The sequence below is a fragment of the Fusarium mangiferae genome, assembly GCF_900044065.1.
Source record: "Fusarium mangiferae strain MRC7560 genome assembly, contig: FMAN_scaffold003, whole genome shotgun sequence".
NCBI classification, from domain to species: domain Eukaryota; kingdom Fungi; phylum Ascomycota; class Sordariomycetes; order Hypocreales; family Nectriaceae; genus Fusarium; species Fusarium mangiferae.
In genome coordinates, this window is record NW_024573923.1 from 482819 (window position 1) to 500261 (window position 17443).

The 17443-nt window shown below is 49.3% G+C and overlaps 7 protein-coding genes across 7 annotated transcripts; 3 read left to right on the forward strand and 4 right to left on the reverse strand.

Moving 5' to 3' along the window:
- Positions 1-416: 416 nt before the first annotated feature.
- On the forward strand, positions 417-1220 carry FMAN_04925 (uncharacterized protein; the record flags this gene model as incomplete). Its single annotated transcript, XM_041828311.1, has 1 exon — positions 417-1220. The coding sequence occupies one exon, from the start codon at positions 417-419 to the stop codon at positions 1218-1220; it is 804 nt and encodes a 267-aa protein (XP_041679186.1).
- Positions 1221-1888: 668 nt separating this feature from the next.
- FMAN_04924 (uncharacterized protein) lies at positions 1889-3615 on the forward strand (the record flags this gene model as incomplete). Its single annotated transcript, XM_041828312.1, has 2 exons — positions 1889-2258; positions 2306-3615. 2 exons carry the CDS (start codon positions 1889-1891, stop codon positions 3613-3615), a joined length of 1680 nt encoding a protein of 559 aa, XP_041679187.1.
- A 406-nt stretch (positions 3616-4021) lies between these two features.
- On the reverse strand, positions 4022-6238 carry FMAN_04923 (uncharacterized protein; the record flags this gene model as incomplete). Its single annotated transcript, XM_041828313.1, has 1 exon — positions 4022-6238. One exon carries the CDS (start codon positions 6236-6238, stop codon positions 4022-4024), a length of 2217 nt encoding a protein of 738 aa, XP_041679188.1.
- A 1047-nt stretch (positions 6239-7285) lies between these two features.
- On the forward strand, positions 7286-8302 carry FMAN_04922 (uncharacterized protein; the record flags this gene model as incomplete). Its single annotated transcript, XM_041828314.1, has 1 exon — positions 7286-8302. The coding sequence occupies one exon, from the start codon at positions 7286-7288 to the stop codon at positions 8300-8302; it is 1017 nt and encodes a 338-aa protein (XP_041679189.1).
- A 150-nt stretch (positions 8303-8452) lies between these two features.
- FMAN_04921 (putative thioredoxin) lies at positions 8453-8993 on the reverse strand (the record flags this gene model as incomplete). The annotated part of the gene is made up of 2 exons (XM_041828315.1): positions 8453-8884; positions 8940-8993. The coding sequence occupies 2 exons, from the start codon at positions 8991-8993 to the stop codon at positions 8453-8455; spliced, it is 486 nt and encodes a 161-aa protein (XP_041679190.1).
- A 962-nt stretch (positions 8994-9955) lies between these two features.
- FMAN_04920 (uncharacterized protein) lies at positions 9956-12469 on the reverse strand (the record flags this gene model as incomplete). The annotated part of the gene is made up of 2 exons (XM_041828316.1): positions 9956-10168; positions 10418-12469. The coding sequence occupies 2 exons, from the start codon at positions 12467-12469 to the stop codon at positions 9956-9958; spliced, it is 2265 nt and encodes a 754-aa protein (XP_041679191.1).
- A 3815-nt stretch (positions 12470-16284) lies between these two features.
- On the reverse strand, positions 16285-17367 carry FMAN_04919 (uncharacterized protein; the record flags this gene model as incomplete). The annotated part of the gene is made up of 1 exon (XM_041828317.1): positions 16285-17367. One exon carries the CDS (start codon positions 17365-17367, stop codon positions 16285-16287), a length of 1083 nt encoding a protein of 360 aa, XP_041679192.1.
- Positions 17368-17443: the final 76 nt, after the last annotated feature.

Sequence of the window (17443 nt, forward strand, 5' to 3'; positions counted from 1 at the left end):
GAGGTGTTGTTGGACGGATTTGTCATCATATGAGACGATGGATCCTGGTCCAAACAATGGGTATCATCACATAACGTTACATGGGCGTGAGACCAAGGCAAGATGTTGGCTTTCAAAACAAAACTTCAACGAAATGCCTCAATATTAATTCCAATAATTTGATGGAGCTTGAGTGTCAAAAGTTGAAGATTAAGATTTGGTTGAGTAAGTTGATAATGTTATTAGCGTGGTGTGTAGCAGATGAGCCTGGACATTCTGACTGCAAGGTTGTATCGGGCAAAAACAATCCCTCGGATTCGGTCAGCGAGAGTTGGCGGTCAAAATCCAATGCTGACATTCTCTCAACTTTAACTCAGCTCTTATAACTTCCGTGCACTGCAAGCGAAATCAGAGACAGTCACAACAGTACACAAGCCATGTCAACATCATCTAAGAAGAACCAAATCTCTGCTCAATATCTCGAAGCTGACAAAAGATGGACAGATGGTTTGATCCTCGCTCAAAGCCCTTTCTGGGTCATCGCTGTGGCATTCGTTATGCTGAGTGGTATCATCAATACCTGGAACGACGTTGATTATATGCTCTTCTCTATTACCGTTGCCTTGCCCTCCATACTTCTCCCAGCACTCCTATCAAAACCTGGTGGTCGTCCATGGTACCGCAGGTACTGGGTGAAACTCAACCTATGGGTATGGGTCATAGTCTTCACGGGAACTTACTTCATCTCTCACTACTTCTTCGATCTTATGGGCATGCGATACATGTTCAACAGCAGAGTGAATTTCAGCTCTGCTGTTGCTGGCCGAACGGGCAGCGAGGTTCCTTTGTTCTTGTATCCGCTTACGCATGCATATTTTATGAGTTGCTTCACTTTCTTGTTGGTTGCAGAGCGCAAAATTATCTGTCGATTACAACCTGGACGAGTTGGACGTGTGCTTGCGGTGCTGGCTCTTTCATACGTCGTTGCGCTCGGAGAAACATTCTTCATGGCGAGCCCTCTTCTTTCCGACGTGTTCCTCTATGAGAAGAGAGATCGAATGATGAAAGTAGGAACTTTTGGATACATGATATTCTTCGTCACAGGCTTACCTATGCTCGAACGCGTCGATAGCCGTGGCGAAGATTGGCCTCTCAGCAGAGTAGTCACGGAAGCTCTGGCTGCATTCACGTGTATACTGCTGTTGTTTGAGCTTTGGGCAACGATAATTGGGCCACTTTGATGGTGTTTTCATTAGCTGAAGTATTGATAAACTGAAATCTGGGGCAATATGGGGATGCGGGGGTGAGATCGGGGATGTGGAGGAGTCGGTTCGACCAACGGACAGGGATTCATTACCAACGGACTTCGGTTCATTTTACGAGAATCTGCAATTGAGTTTCAGCCTCAGGAGATAAAGTTCACGGGTAGGATCTTGTTCAGTTTAGCAATAGATGACCAGCCAGAACTGCTTTCATTCTGTTCAACTTGTTGATGGCATACTCGGTTTAGTCTACAGCTCTCGGTTCAAAAGGACTATAGGATAACATCATGAAAAGCTCACGCCGAGGAGTTTTGAGTAATGGTTCAAGAATATATGTATAAAGGAATACTCTGCATCTACCTCTGCAATCGCCCAAAGAACCAGAACAACGCATTCGATGAAGTGATGCTGTATTTAAACCCCACGCTAACACGGCTCAGGAACCGAAAAATATGTTTCCGAACCGATTCCCCGGAACGGGAGTGTGGGGGAACAACCCCATCTAAGTCGGTCCAGACTCCCCCGATCAACGGACCTATTTACTAAGAAACACTAGCCAAGCCCTCTAACCTCTCAGTTCATAAAGAGCCTCAATGAGCCTCAATCTCGGCCTCTAAGCCAGCCTCAGCACCGACCTCGACTTCACCATGGCCGAGAAGTCGGATTTCCCAGATCTCGCAACCATCGCTTCAGCAGATCATATCGAAGATGAGAAAAGGGCACACACAGCTCACGATGGCGGTCACATTGAGGGAAACGCTCTTCTCGTCAACAGACAGGGCGAGATTCGAAAGATTCCCGTGCCGTCGTCGGATCCTAATGATCCTTTAAATTTTAAGCCATGGGAGAAATATGGCTTGGTCTTTTGTTGCTGTTGGTTCTCGGTCATGGGACTCTCAGTTGCCTCGGGACTGGGAGCTATCTTGAATGTCTTTTTTGAGATGTATATTCCCAAGGGGTTCAACTCGGATCAAGTTGTGTTGCTTATTACACTACCGACCTTGTTTATTGGACTTGGTACGTTTATCTTTCAGCTGTGTTTTCAGAGTCACTAACAAAGCCAGGAAACTACATCATCCTCCCTTTGTCGCTTGCTTATGGCCGTCGACCCATCTTCCTCATCTCCGTGGTCGTTCTTCTCGCCGCCAGCATCGCAGCAGCCACTCAAAACAGCTACTACGGCCATCTCGTCTCACGCATCCTTCAGGGCATCGCAACTGGTGCATCCGAGTCTCTTCTTCCTCTCATGCTCACAGAGGTAACATTCCTCCACGAACGAGCCTTCATCTTCGGTCTCTACTGGATGGTTCAAAACGCTATTTCGTCCTCTCTCAACCTGGCATCGTCATACATCAACGCTGATCTCGGTTGGAGGTGGTACTACTGGGTATTCACCATCACTGTGGGCGTCGGATTGATCATTGCTTTCTTGCTTGGCTTTGAGACACAGTTTACTCGTCCTGCTGCCTCGCTTGATGGTCAACTTGTCATCACTGATGAGTTTGGAGTCACAAAGGTCATTCCTGATTCTGAGGCTCAGGCTTACCTGGAGGAGATGTCTAGATCAGGATTGACACCGCCTAACGCTGGAAACCCTGCTCAGGATATTGAGCGCAAGGCATACGTTGAGCGTCTCCGGCCTTGGTCTAAGCCATCTTCTCAGCCATTGCGTGTTATTTTCCTGAGCTGGAAGTACATGCTCGCTTCATTCTCGTCACCTGGTATCTTATACGCCGTCCTCACATCTTCCATCGCTCTTGGCTGTGGTGTCGGTATGTCCTTGACATACAACCAGGTTCTCATGCAGTACTATCACTGGGAAGCTAAGGACATTGGTTTAATCAACATTGGTGGAGTCGTTGGAGCTGTTCTGGGCATGCTCTACTGCACGTTCCTCGCCAATCCCTTTGTTCTCTGGATGGCTCGTCGTAATCGCGGTATTCACCAGCCTGAGCACCATCTCATCACCATGGCTCCTCCAGCTGTTGTCGGCGTGGGTATGCTTCTCCTATATGGCTTCACTGCCGGTGGAGGCGCAACTTGGTGGGGACCGTATCTCGGCTGGACCATCTTCCAGTATTCATTCACGGCAGTCATCATCATCTCGACAACTTTTGCGTCTGAGGCTGCTCCCAAGCATCCTGGTCCTGCGCTCGTTACTGTCGTCGGTACCAAGAACATCATCTCTTTTGGTGTTACCTATGGATTGACTCCTATGATCGAGGAGCACGGGTATAAATGGGCATTTGGTGTCTTGGCTGGACTGTTTGGTGGTATCTTCTTGCTGGGTATTCCTGTCTGTATCTGGAACCCGAAGTGGCGTGCTTATGTTGCTGAGAGGGAGGCTCGAAAGGGCACTACAACCACTGATTAAGGACTGGATTCGTGTGAAGATTTGGGCTGTACAATATAGTCTAGAGCAAGGCTCTGGGAAAAGCCAATGAGCCAAAAGTAATATGCTATGCAAACATTTTGTGCTCTTATGTAACCAAAAACTGTTTGCCCAAGTGTATAACCTCACCACGACCTAGCACAAGGGGTCCACGACTGTGACTCGTATTATTCAACAATTAGACACTATTCATCGCCTGCTGACTTAAACTTTCTCTTTCCGTCACTTTCCGATGAATTGTTGATACTCCTCTCACAGATATTTCGTTCGCTTGAAGGTCTCGGACTCACCCCTTTGTTCCCTCTTGGTGCCACTGCAATTACGTCCATCGCCATGCTTCACTATGTATCCACTTATTTCTAGACCTTTCATTACACAGAAGCTACGTTTACCAAAGATCCAATGTCAACTTCTTCCCTAAACATCTCGAAACACACGGCATCATACTCTTCCCCTCCGCTTTCTCGGAATGCGTAAGAACCACATCTCGATGATCAACAAGCCCATCAAGAACCCTCACTTCGCAAGTTCCACACACTCCAGTACTGCACGTCGAGAGCACTCCAGCACCTGCTTCATTGATCACCTCCAGAATCGATTTATCCTCTGGCACTCGCAAAATCTTGTTACTTCGGGCCAAAACTACATCGAACGAAGTATTTGGCTTCGTGTTTCCAGTATTATGTGCCGCGAAGCGCTCGAGTCGTAGAACTCCTGGTAGCGCGTCTGCCAGGGCTTCCTCGACCCCTGTGAGGAGAGCCTCTGGACCGCAACAGTATACTCGTAGATCGAGGAGGTCTTCTTGCTGCAGGTAGGATTTCAGGTCAAATCTTTTACCGTCGTGGTCTTGGCTGACCCAAAGTGTGAAGTGATCGCCATGTTCCTCTGTCAACTCGCTCACAAATGCAAGGCTGTTCTTCGATCGGCCGAGGTACAGAATGGAGTAGTCAACGCCAGACTCTTTCGCAGCTTCGGCCATTGGTATGATCGGAGTGACTCCGATACCTCCAGCGATGAATATTGTCTTACGAGACCCAAACTCGAGACTGAAGTGGTTGCGCGGTCCACGAATCAACATCTGGCTTCCCTTTGTGGCATTCTGATGGATCCAATTCGAAGCACCAGTATCGTTCTCTCGAAGTACTGCTATTTTTATACGCTGATCTTCAGAAGGCTTTGAGCATATAGAATATTGACGATAGCCAATAGTGCCAGCTTGGACGTCGACGTGCGACCCAGGAGACCATTTTGGTACCTTTGCACCGTCTCTGGGACAGAGGGTCAGGCGAATTATCCTCTCTGTAACTTTCTCGACGTTTCTCACGACCATCTCCAGCTCTTTTGTTTTTGCAGAAGCCCGAAGCGTGGAGTTGACATTGGCGTGGCCAACGTTGACGCGCAACTCATCTCGAGACGGCACATCCCATTGGATCTCGACTCTTTCTGGTCCACGACCAGCATGGACCCTACAGTACTGAATCTCTTCATATGGTGTCCTGAGCCTCAGGTTTGGCAGTCTCTCTTTCAACACCGCAAGCTCTGTTCGTAGAAGAAGCCGTGCAAAAGGTGCACCAAGACAAGCATGAATGCCGCGTCCAAAACCAAGGTGCTGGTGCTTATGCTGTCTATTCAAGTCCAGTTTATCGGGGTTGTCGAATTTTGTGGTGTCTCGACTTCCTGAATTATATGCAACGAAGAGCTTCTCTCCAGGCTGGACGGTGTGATCTCCGATCTTTGACTCTTCTTTAACGAGACGTTCCATTCCGGTAATGGCAGACTCGTATCGAAGAAGTTCTTCAATCGCAGTTTTTCTTGATTCTTCATCTTTTGTGGCGGTGTCCCATAGGCCATGGTGTAATAGATGGGATATCCCCATTGAGAGAAGATTGGTGGTTGTCTCGTGTCCAGCCAAGAGAAGTCCTGGAATCATGCTGAGATGCTCATAGTCTGTCATCTCGACCACTCCAGCGTCTCTTCCATTCCAAATATGACTGATCAGATCATCTCTTCGATCTGTTTTGCGCTCTTGGATGACTTCAGCGACATATTCGTGAAGATCTAATACATCTTGAACTCGCTGCTCAATGCTCAGCTCCTCGTTCGTCTGGGTAATCCCACCGAATAGCGCGAGACATCTCCCAATCCACTGCCATCGCGATGGGTCTAGACCAGCAACTATGACGATAGTCCGTAGAGGTAATGGAAGTGCAAAGTTGCTCTTGATATCAGCACAACCCTTTTCCACAAAACCGTCTATCAGATCATGAGCTGTTGCTCTTAACAAAGGCTCAAAACGCTCTAGTCTTCTAGGCACGAAGAAAGATGCTACACTCTTTCTCAGCCTATCATGGTCAGGGTTGTCATACGCGAGTAAAGTCCCCCTTTCCGGGACCTTGTTTGCGAAGATTTGCTTAACCTGTGGTGGGAAATCGGGTACAGTGGGCCTTGAGCTGAAAGCACCGGGGTTATCTAGAACTGATACTATATCGTCGTACCGAGAGATGACATAGCCTCCGAGTTTGTCGCTGTATTCTATACTTGGTGTTTCTCGGGCTGTGGCGAGGTCCTCGAAGAGGTTTTTTGGGTTGCTGAAAGGGCAGGCCATCGTGATAATTGGGCATATCAATTTATCATTGCGTTAAATAATCTATTCTATCGTGTTTTTTTTTTTTTTATCAAATTGTCTTATATGATTGACAGCAGATACCGAGTTGTCTTCTCATCCAGCCGGGTCAGTTCGGCCGGGGCTGTTCAACGGAGGAGAAATGGGGGGCCGATCCGAGAGCGTCGACCGAACCGAAACCAACCGAACAATCGATATCAAGACTGGACATCTCGAGTTCCAGTATTTATCTTATTCTCTTATAGTTCGAAAGTCCTTCTGTGGGCTTCTTTCGTAGCTCGATCTGCCGCCTGACGACCTTCCTCGAAGAACTATCAATCATCTTCCTATCATTAGGGTCTACGTTAGGTCTCAGCCAAAGTATACTCCGACAAACGAGACTTGTAGCATGTAAGAGTCTCTTTTCCACTGGATATTCATGTCACAAATGAAGACTCTAGAGGAGTTGAACAATGGATGCTAATTTGTAAAAAAAACTAAGAACGCCGCCTTGTCTCAGTTGACAGACTGTGTGTGTCAGTGAGTAAACTCGCCATGCCCAACAGCGCTTCTAAAGGGCTTCGTAGTTCATTCTTCGCGACACATGTCTCCTTTTCCAGAAACTCACCTCTCACTATCAATGCATCGAGGCTGTGATTGGTTAACGTAACAATGTCGAAGTGTCTCAGACCAGAGATCGTCTGCAAGCCAAAGCTACATAGAACTATCGTTATCTCCATTATTACCGACCGTCTACCTAGAGCTGAATCTTGTTGCATGAGTATCTGCATCTGCCAAATGTTGTGTGTGGTCTTGGCGGTGTCTACGGATTTTGGGCAACTTATATCCGATGCTGTACATTCATCCATCCTGCGCTAACCTCGTCTCGTATTCACTCATGTAAACCTATCCAGACTATCGTCATGGACATATTCATCAACATTTCGAGAATTCATAATCTGATAAAGAAGGTATTATATAAAAGAATACGATTCCGTAGTTTGTAGACATTGATCCAATACCATCAAACAATTGCCTCTCAAAACCATCATGACCTCAAACAACGCTGCTTATCTCGTCGCTGAAAAGGCACCTCTCGAGGTGAAGCCAGCACCATACCCAGAACCTAAAGATGACGAGCTCATCATCGAGAATCATGCAGTAGCTCTCAATCCTGTCGATTCAGCCCAGCAGAGACTTGGACCCTCTATCTTCCCCTGGCTCAAGTTCCCAGCTATTCTTGGCTGCGATGTCGCGGGACGTATCACAGCCGTTGGCTCTGATGTTACCACGTACAAGATCGGCGACCGTGTGATTGGATATAACATGGGTACCTATCAGGAATATGTTCCTGTCAAAGAATACTTCTGTGCCAAACTCCCTGATAACATTGGCTTTGCAGAGGCAGCGGTGCTTCCGCTTTGTTTGAGTGTTGCTGTCAAGACATTGTTCCATCCTGACTACCTTGCGCTTGACCTCCCTACTGCAGAGACCAAAGCCAATGGAAAAGTCATTCTCATCTGGGGTGGATCTACCAGTGTTGGCTGTAACATCATCCAACTTGCAAAAGCAGCTGGTTTCGAGGTTATAACCACCGCCTCGCCCAAGAACTTTGGCTACCTCAAGAAACTCGGGGCCAGCCAGACCTTCGATTATAACTCCCCAACCATCAAGGAAGATCTCCTCACTGCAGTCAAAGGAAAGGTCGTGGCCGGTGCCATAGCCAACGGCGGCTTGGACGTCTCGGTTTATCCTTCAATCGTGGACACTTGTGCAGCTGTAGCCCTGAGCTCGCCAGACAATTGCAAGCTTGTCCCGCTCACAATGGTCCCGCGATTTCCAGTCCCCGATGGTGTTGAGACCAAGTTTGTCGTTCCTTTGGCGACTGATAAAGATCTTGCTTCGTGGATCTTCAATGATTACATCTCAGAGGCGCTGGCAAGTGGAAGTTTTGTGCCGGCACCTGACGCAGAGGTTGTTGGTCATGGACTTGGGAGTCTTCAGTCTGCTTTGGACACTCTTGATGCTGGTGTATCGGCCAAGAAGATTGTTGTTGCTATGAAATGAGAGGTTGATAAAAGAGCCGACACAGTGGCATATCATTTGGTAGCAATGGAAAATAGTGTGATGCTTCATCATCAACTCCTTACTTGAGCCACCATCCTCATGTGACGTTCAACATATTGCCCTACCCACCTGCTCAATCCCTGAAGCCCGTCACTTCTCACTAGCCAAAGCCTTAACGACAGCCTCAAGCGCCCCCCGATCCGCGCCCCTAATCCTATCAACCCTGCCATCCTTCGTGAACGCAACAGCCCTGCTGTTCACCCCCTCAGCCTGCACACCCTTCGCAACGCCATTCTCAAAGAACACAAAAGTCGGCATAGCGCTGATTCCATACTTGGCTGCAACATCCTTCACATGATCAGTGTTGACCTTGGCAAAGGCAAGTTGTCCCTCTGAGGCGTGGGCGTCTGCTAGGTTTGAGAATACAGGCGCGATGGCGCGGCACGGCGGACACCAGTCTGCGTAGAAATCAACTACGACGTGTATGTTTGATGCGAGGACTGAGTCGAGCTCCGACGGGGCGGAGATCTTGTAGACCTTGCCGGATGTTTCGGGGATGGGTGAACGATCCGCGAATACGGCCTAGAGGTGAGTGAGTTTTGGTAGTTGTGATTAATTACTCAGCTAATTTACTTACCTGGGCAATCATGAACAGAGCCAAAAGGCCGAAGACGATGTAGATTGTCTCCATTTTATTTCGGGACCTTAATTCATACGCTGTTGAAGGATCACAATGAGACTTACCGTGAGGTGCTTGTGTTGTTCATTATGAACAGACATGACAAAGGTCGCATCACATGACCAACTTGGCACGCCATCAGCCAACGTCCAACAAGTAGCATCCCCATCATCTCTTCTAAATTGTACGTAACATACGAAGTAGATGGATTGAAATCTTGCTGTTTTACAAAGAGCTGGGACATTAGCCACTGTTGTTTATTAACTGTAACAAAATTGAAGGATCTTGAGTTGTTTTTGTTTGGTTCATTCATCAATGTTAATTACACGGCATTCCAGAGAACGGAAAACCCAGTATTGCAACAACTTTCACATAGCGGTAAATAATATCCGTACACAGCCAATTCTGAAATGAAATGACCTTATTCATATAGAAGAATGGTATTTACTATGAGCAGTACTTCTATAAATCCTGTTGCAATTAAAATTGGATGTCATACGGAATAGAGGCCGATTACCCTATAGACACAATACTTGCAACTTGAGAATTGAGAAATTAAAGTCCTTTTATTATGGTCATGTCTTTCATCGTAAAGTCTATCCTTGATCCAATCTTTCAAAGATGCCAAAGGGGTATGATGAACAGAATCAGAATGCTCGCAACAAAACATAAACGCCTGGGCTGACCTCAAGCAGACGCACGCGCTGAGTCGGCCAGCCCAGTCAGTCAAACCCAGATCCGCATTGCCCCGTACTCCTGTCTTGCTATGCAATTCACTGACATTCCAACAACCATGTCGCCCTAAATGCTGCAATGCATCGTTTTCTCCCAGGTAACCGCGGGTTTTCCTGGCTCCCCATAAATCCTTGCGCTGTCCACCACTTTCTACACTTCTATTCTTCTTCCTTCTGTATTGGTACCGTCTAACCCAAAAGCTCTGTACCGAAGCGAGCATGTACTCTGCAAAGGTCTTATTAGGCCCAGCCCAGCATCTCGAGGGTTCCTCGAGCGTCCGAAGCTGCCATGCCACTGACAGCAAGCTGCTGGGCAAGAGGGCTCTTTCGGAGACGCTGGAGCCCGGTAGATATCTTCCAGCTTTCCGACTCGTCGATAACGAACAGGTATCGTTTTCCTTCTCGGTTCGTGGCCCGTAGTAGGTGAAGGCCTTTGGATTTCCACTCTCCAGTCTGGCCAGTCGAAGACGTAATGTTAGTATCTCGAAATGTACGATTGCATAAACCAAGACGACAACAAGTTTTGCATGCGCGCAGCATCTCGGTCAGGTAAACGTCGGCCTCTTCACCTACGAGAGGTTGAGTTGCTCCACGATCGCGTGCTCGAGACGAGGCCATTTTGTAAAGCAAAGGGTTCGGTTTGGTACCGGGGGCGGGGGAAGAAGCAGCAGGCGATTTCAAGCAATGTGGGGGGCACCATACCTCTACTTGTTTCAGCGTCCAAGTTTTGACGTCCCATTCCCGCTGTGGTACATTTCGGACGTCATCATCGATAAAAAGGCCTTCGGTTGTCACACGGAGGATGAGTCCGTCGGTTACAGTTCCCACACCCGAGATAAGTTGGCTAGCGGGCGTCTTGGAGAATTGGTTCATGAAAAGGTAAACACCTGAAATGACAATCTTGTCAGGATCCTTGGTTGAATAGGGACCAGCACGTGTCGAAAGAGGCGGCGTTGTTCGACCAGTAGTCTGCGATGCAGCCCACGACGATTCAGAACCAAGCGAAGACACAGAACCCCTACGCTTCGGTTGCTGCTTGGGCTTGTCGTAAGGTCGATACGAGTTCTCCGTGCTGACGCCAGAAACGTTGGACTTGGCGGCGGAGGGTACAGGACCAGGCTTTCGTTGAGAAGAAGCGGCGCTTGGAGGTGGCTTGGAAGTAGAAGAGGTTGTAGACTTGGGTGCAGCTGGTGGGCGACCGTTAGGCCACATGCTGATCTTCTCGCCAACACCCGAGTAGGCGTAACTCATACGTTGTCGATCTGCAGTTTCCCTTGCAGCTCTTTCTCTCTCAGCCTGTTCCTTTTCAGCCTTTTCTTTCTCGGCTTTTTCCCTCTCGATCCTCTCCTTCTCAGCCTTCTCCTTCTCCAATCTCTCCTGCTCTCGCTGTTTCTCGAGCTCCTTTTGTTTCTTCTCTTCTTCTCGTCGCTTAGCCTCCTCGGCTTCCTTTTTTCTCAAAGCCTCTCGTTCAGCGGCAAACTTCTTTCGTCTTGCTTCGCGCTCTTCGGCTTCCTTCTTCTTCTTCTCCTCAAGTTCGCGAGCCTCCTTTTCTCGTTGTGCTTCTCGCTCACGGGCTTCCTTGGCTTCCTTCTCCAGGCGTTCACGTTCCCTGCGCTCTTCCTCGAGCTTGATGGCAAGTTCCTTGGCCCGCTGCTCAGCTTCGAGGCGCTCCTTCTTATCACGAGCCTCTTGCTCCTTGCGCTGCCTCTCCTTCTCCCTTTCTTGTCGCTCCTTGGCGTCCTTGGCCCTCAGCTCAGCAAGTCTCTTTGCGGCCTCTTCACGTCGTTTTTGCTCGGCTTCCCTGACTTTGCGCTCCTCTTCCTTCTTCCTCATCTCCTCGCGGGCCTTTTCCCATGAACCCTTTTGTTTTTCACGCTCAGACTTTTCAGCTTTGGGTGTAGGAGCCGGTTCTGGTTCTGGCTCTGGTTCTGGCTTGGGTTCCGGTTTGGGTTCCGGTTTGGCCTTGGGCTTTGGAGGAGGAGGGGGAGTCTCAGCGCGAGGCTTTGGTGGAGGAGACGGCTCTCTTGGAGGATCTCTTGGCGGGTCTTTTGGTTTGGATTTGGACTTCTTTGATTTCGGTTTCGGGGGTGGCGTTTCAGGAGGCGTCTGTGGTTGGGGAGGTCGAGCCTGTGGAGGTGGTCGAGGAGGTGGCTCGGGTTCATCTCGCGAAGTGGGTTGAGGCTCTGACTGCGGCGGAGGACGTTCTGAATGTGGCGAGCCATGCCAAGATGTCTTGGGTCCATCATGAGGCGGTGGCCTCGGGGGTGTATCATGATGAGGAGGTGGTGGAGGAGGAGTGCCATGAGGGGGAGGGGGAGGAGGCGCTCCGGCATTTGCTGAGCGGAAGCCCGAACTCCATCCGCCTTGGTTATCACGGCCAGAATTTCCTGGACCGCTAAAACCACCTCCGCTACCTGGAAACCCCTTATCTTGATTTTGGAAACGACCAAGTGCCCATGCACCGAAGCCAACACCCACAACCAGCATTGCCATTGCCATGTTTCCTAATCCATGGAAGCCTTCCCACCACGTACGGAAAGCAGGCGCCAAAGTCTGGCCAAGGACCACAAGGATAAGAGCTGAAGCGAACCCAGCCGCGAAACTGTTCACATTCGGTTGCATGGATGGCAAATACAAAAATCCGCCTCCAGAGGAGTGCTCAGGGATAACAAAAATGTCATATTTTCCCGGAGGCAAGCCAGAACCCTTTGGCACTCCGCCATGAGGCGGAGGCGGCGGAGGGGGACCGCTCATTCTCGACTGTCAGCTCGAGTAGGTTGTGTTCTAGTATTGGCTCCTCGGACTATGGAGTTTTCGGAGTCGCAAACGCAGACGAAATCGATGGTTTAGGGGAGTCTCGAGGAAGCCATTAAGGCTATTTAGTGTGATTGGAACTACGAACAGGTCAGCGGATGCCATCCACATGTTTTGTCACAGTGAACGGCAACCTCCCAAAACCACTGAACTTGAGAAATGAGGATTGAGAGTCGACAAAAACTTCCGTTCCCGAGTGGCTGGGGCCAGGTTACGGCAAAGGGAAACGAGGTTGGACAAGACAGAACTCACGCAAGACAAAATCGGGAGTACAGGGGATTGGATCTACTCGAGGATCCTGAGCACAAAAAAGACCGTTGCAAAAAGTATCGGACAAAGAGCAACGAAACAGAAGCGACCGCTTGTGATACAAAATGACAAAGTCCTACTTGCTCCAACTTCGTGCAGGTGCTGAAGGTTTGTACGGCGAGTCGGTCAGGTCAGGGACGGACAGGCGAGGGGAGAGAAAAAAAACCAGGATGTCGAGAGTTACGAGGAAAGGAGGAAGACACAGGAGGAAAATGGCTCGGCGGTCGTTGGTGGAGATGGAGATGGAGAGCGGAGGCAGAGGCAGAGAAGACAAGGTCGAGGTAGCGAACAAGAAGGAGTGCAAGGAAGCACCATGAGGAGCCACCTCCCCAATTGTTTACTTCCACTTTGGGGAAAGTTGGCTGTGGCCCCGGGCGGGACGGGTGATGGGCCTGGAGGTACGAGAGTACATCGCAGGTACTTCCAGCGCCTGCTGCAGCAAGTGCAGTTAGTCCAGGGCCACGAGACGCTTGAATGCTAGCCCAGCCACGCTAAATTTCACCCCGCCAGCGGTGCACACCTTCGTCAGCCCCACTCTCTGGACATCGTCACTCACTCGTGGTTTTTGACTGGTGGATAGTATCAGAATCGAGGATGATGTCCCAACCTATCAGTTGGGAGAGACTAGGAACCAGGATCCAATGCCGCGGTTTTCAACGACTCGAAAGGTGGCTTTTCTGTCCACGCAATTTGGCGAGGCCACTCGTTCGTGGTACGATGTTTCAACGGGGCTGAGTGGACAGTTCAATGAGATGAGTTTGATGTGTCAGTTCAACTCTATCTTGGGGGCAAAACGGCCAGGTTCTGTTTGATCTTGAGGAATCTCAAGATACCTCGCTTCTTACCCAGGGTGAAATCTCAATATCTGATTTACATATATCGAAGCTCGATAGCCGAGAGGCATTTCTTACAGGAGTTGAGAGATATATCTGCAATCCATGAACTTTGGACATGCCTTTTCAATGGCCATTTCCGTTACTTCCACTGGTCCAACGGTCGAACGGCCTTTTAGCCCCCAGCGTTCCTCATCTTCATTTCCCCTCGGAACATGACACCATTCAAAGCTGGGTCTCCCCTGCTTGTCAACCTCTCAACATCTTCTATTCTCAAGGTTATTCCTTCGCACAGTTCCTTGTGCAACTCGTGTGGCTTGCTTCCGCGAGAAGCATTGACTGGACCCTGTGGATCAAAGGCACGAACAGAACAGAGCTCAAACGCGGAACAAGCGTTCAAGAAAGAGGGGAAGTTGAAGATATCTGGCTCCTTCGTAACTCTGTGGCCAATTCGCGCTGCAGCAAATGGGATTGTCCCCGCCTGTCGATCTCCTCAGCAACAGTATCGTGATAGGCATCCAACGATTGGGCTGCAATTGATATCGCTCTCTTGTCCTCCAGCAGTGGTGCACCTTTCTTCCCACAGCATGTACGCGTGTTTTGCCTCAATGTTTTGACCAAGAAAACACTGCAGGATCTCGTATGCATCCCCCGCCTCAAAGCAGATATCTGTCGTCGAGCAACATCCGTGATATCTCCCGCATCGGCAACATGACACTTGACCCAAGTTCCACAGCTCGTGGGTAAAAAGTCCAAGCTTCGATACCGCTTGCCAACCCACATGTGCAAAGTTTGCACGTCGTCACCGACAAAACACAGCAAAGAGACTTCAGGCTAGCAATGTCGGCATTTTCACCGCTCTGAATGCTGAGGTAACTGATATCCGCATCGGTGGTCTAGGCCTCACGATACCCTTGTTGCGGCTTAGATACGATGTCGCGGCCTCCTCTTTTTTTTTGCCGACTGCCTGCCCACGGTTACATAGAGATTGTACAACTGGGTACTACAGCACCAATGCCACGGATGCGGTGCTTACTCTCGTGGAAGTGGTAACGCTAACAAATATACTTCCACTTCCCCGATTTCCGCGGTAGTAAAAAAGTCTAGAGTTTCGTCCCTGAAGCCGGCAAACTCTCTTGGAGGTTATCAATTGCCGACGTCATGCCGCTTGGATGCAACCCAGAGGGTTTGCTTCTCGCTCAACAGTGCATTATTTCTTTATTTGTGAAAGAGGCACAACCTAATGCATTGTGAAATGTCCGCAGCTTCCGCAGTGCCAAGCAAAAGAGGAGTGGCTGTCTGTTCATCGACTCACCGCTGAGGCCTTCTATCCACCACCACCCACCTCATTTTTCTCTGTATCTTCAAACATAATTTTCCAGCCACTTCTGAATGCAAGTAATCAATTTTACGAGAACGTGCATTATTCACTGCGTGGCTCCAATCATGACTTGTAATTCGTTCAAATCGAGTCCTTTTGTGCAACCAATTGGTGACTGACTCGAAAGCGTTCAGTTGACCACGTTTATTTGGCCGTTGCCTGGCAACCAGAGATCAGCAAAATACAACACTGTTGAACCCAGAAAAAAGAAAAGAAAAACGCGCTAAGCTCGTGACGACGTCGGCTAGTGACGTAGCTACACCACTAAAAAATTGAGCCTAAAGGACGGGTGGGACGGTCTGAGTCTCAGTTATCCCGCTGTATGTCTGAGCCTGAAGTCAGATCTATTATCTCGACTGAATCAGTTCATGCGAAGATATCAAAGAAGAGGGAAGAATGTAATATTTTTTCTGTTTACTCATTTCTCTCTCATGTGATGCTAATCTTGTAGAGCTGCAGACATCACTCAATCACTGTCACTCAGAGGTTGTCACCCTGTTCGTTTTGGTGGGCTGAAGTGACAGGCTCAAGTCACCACGATGTACCTCTGCTGTACCCTCTGCAACCCAACCCAGGCCCATCCTCATGCAACGTGGAACGGTCCGGCACGCCAGGCAGAGCTTGACTTATTCGTTCTGATTGCCCGTCGAGTCGGATCATCTGTTTACGAAGCAAGTTTTGTGTTTTCTGTTTCCATTGTGACGGTGATACTGCGATGTGATGTAGTTGACTACTTACCAAAAGCCACGAGATGTGACGAGAAATAATGGCTTTGAGATCAAGGCAAACTCGCGCTTCAAGGATGAGGCACACGGCTGTCTGTGGAGAAAGGGTCCTGGTGACATTAACTCAACATAAGTTAATCTCCTGTAGACAAGGAACAAGGTTTCACTTCACATGCTGCGTAAACTTCCATGTGCTCTCAACGGTGATGCATTCAGCCTTCATTGCCTGTCAATCTATTATTACTTTACTTTACTTTACAAACACCAGTTCAGTGTCTAAAGCACCCTACAAATCAGAACCCCAATTCAAGTCAATTCAATCCAAAGCCACACAAGACGCCTTGCATGCCCATATCAAACGCTCTCCCATCGATTCTGTACCAGGAACGTCGCAATGTCTGCAACCCATGATAGCCCATTAGATAATACCCTTAGAATCCAAAGCCACCAAACGGCGACTTGTACCACAAATAGAACCAGTTTTACCAGTAGCAAGAGAGGTAGCTGTCACATCTTCTTGATACGGCTGTTCGCGACCTTCAGTTTAGCCCCTGTGCGATCAGTGTCCTGGTCCAGTTCATCCAGCAGACGAATCTGATCTTCAACCTCTTCATGGATCCGCTCGCCCATCTCTCTTTGTCGTCGAATGACTGCAGTGAGCTGTTCAACAGCAAGATCTTGGTTTTGCATCTCCTCCTTTTGTAGCTGCAGTACTCCTTCGTTGCCCAATTCTCGTGTCTTATCAGTCTCTGGCAAAGGAGCACCCAGAACACGACCTGCAGGACGGCCTCCCTTCAGCAGCCCAGCTTTGTCAGTTGCCGAGGCCTGACCCTGACTCAAGCCGCCTCTTCCTGAAGCTGATGTGGAATTGGGCATGCTGTTGGAAAGCTTATCTAAGCCCTCGCGTTCCATGCGGGCTTGGGAAACCAGATCCCGGCGGCGCCGCAGCTCTCCTTCGCCCAGTCGTTTCGATTCTTGAATCTTTCGTAGTCCATCTGCAAGTGTTGCGATCAAAGTTCCACTGCGGACGAGAACCCTTTTGGCCGCTGCGCCCGCTTCCGCGGCGGCCGTTGAATTGCCATTATCAACAGCAGCGTCTCGCCGCGACAGACATTGTCTAGCCTCGTGAAGATTCTGCTTCAGGTCTCGGTGAATATCCAGCCATGTTCCCGGATCAGCAGCACCAGCGACGGCACTCTTAATCATGCCGCCCGCTGATATCGCCGAGTTGGTTGTGCTCGAGCTCGGCAGGTTCAAAAAGGCTCTCCAAGCTGATGTGTCACGCCATCGTCGATCAGGTGATTCTGCAATCGCTCGTAGATATTTCTCGAGTCCTGCCTGGCGGTCTCGGGTCAGTTCGACTGAGTTGACAGTCGACTTCAACCAGTGTTTCGCTGGTAGGGGTTCTGGTGGCGGAGCGCCAACTTGTTGCGTCAGAGCCTGGTGGAGGGCATCGAAGTCTGAGTATCGCTTTTGGACGACAAAAGATCGCAGGGGGAGGCGAAGCGTGATATTGTACAGTGTGTAAGGTTTCTTGGAGCCTTCGTCGGAAACGCTGGTTGAAGGAATGGCGATTTCTGTCGGTGCCATATTGATTGAAGCTTCGTTGTGGTGACGATGCTCGGTACTGGAGAGTGGTTCTTGATTCAAATGAAAGGCATGAAAG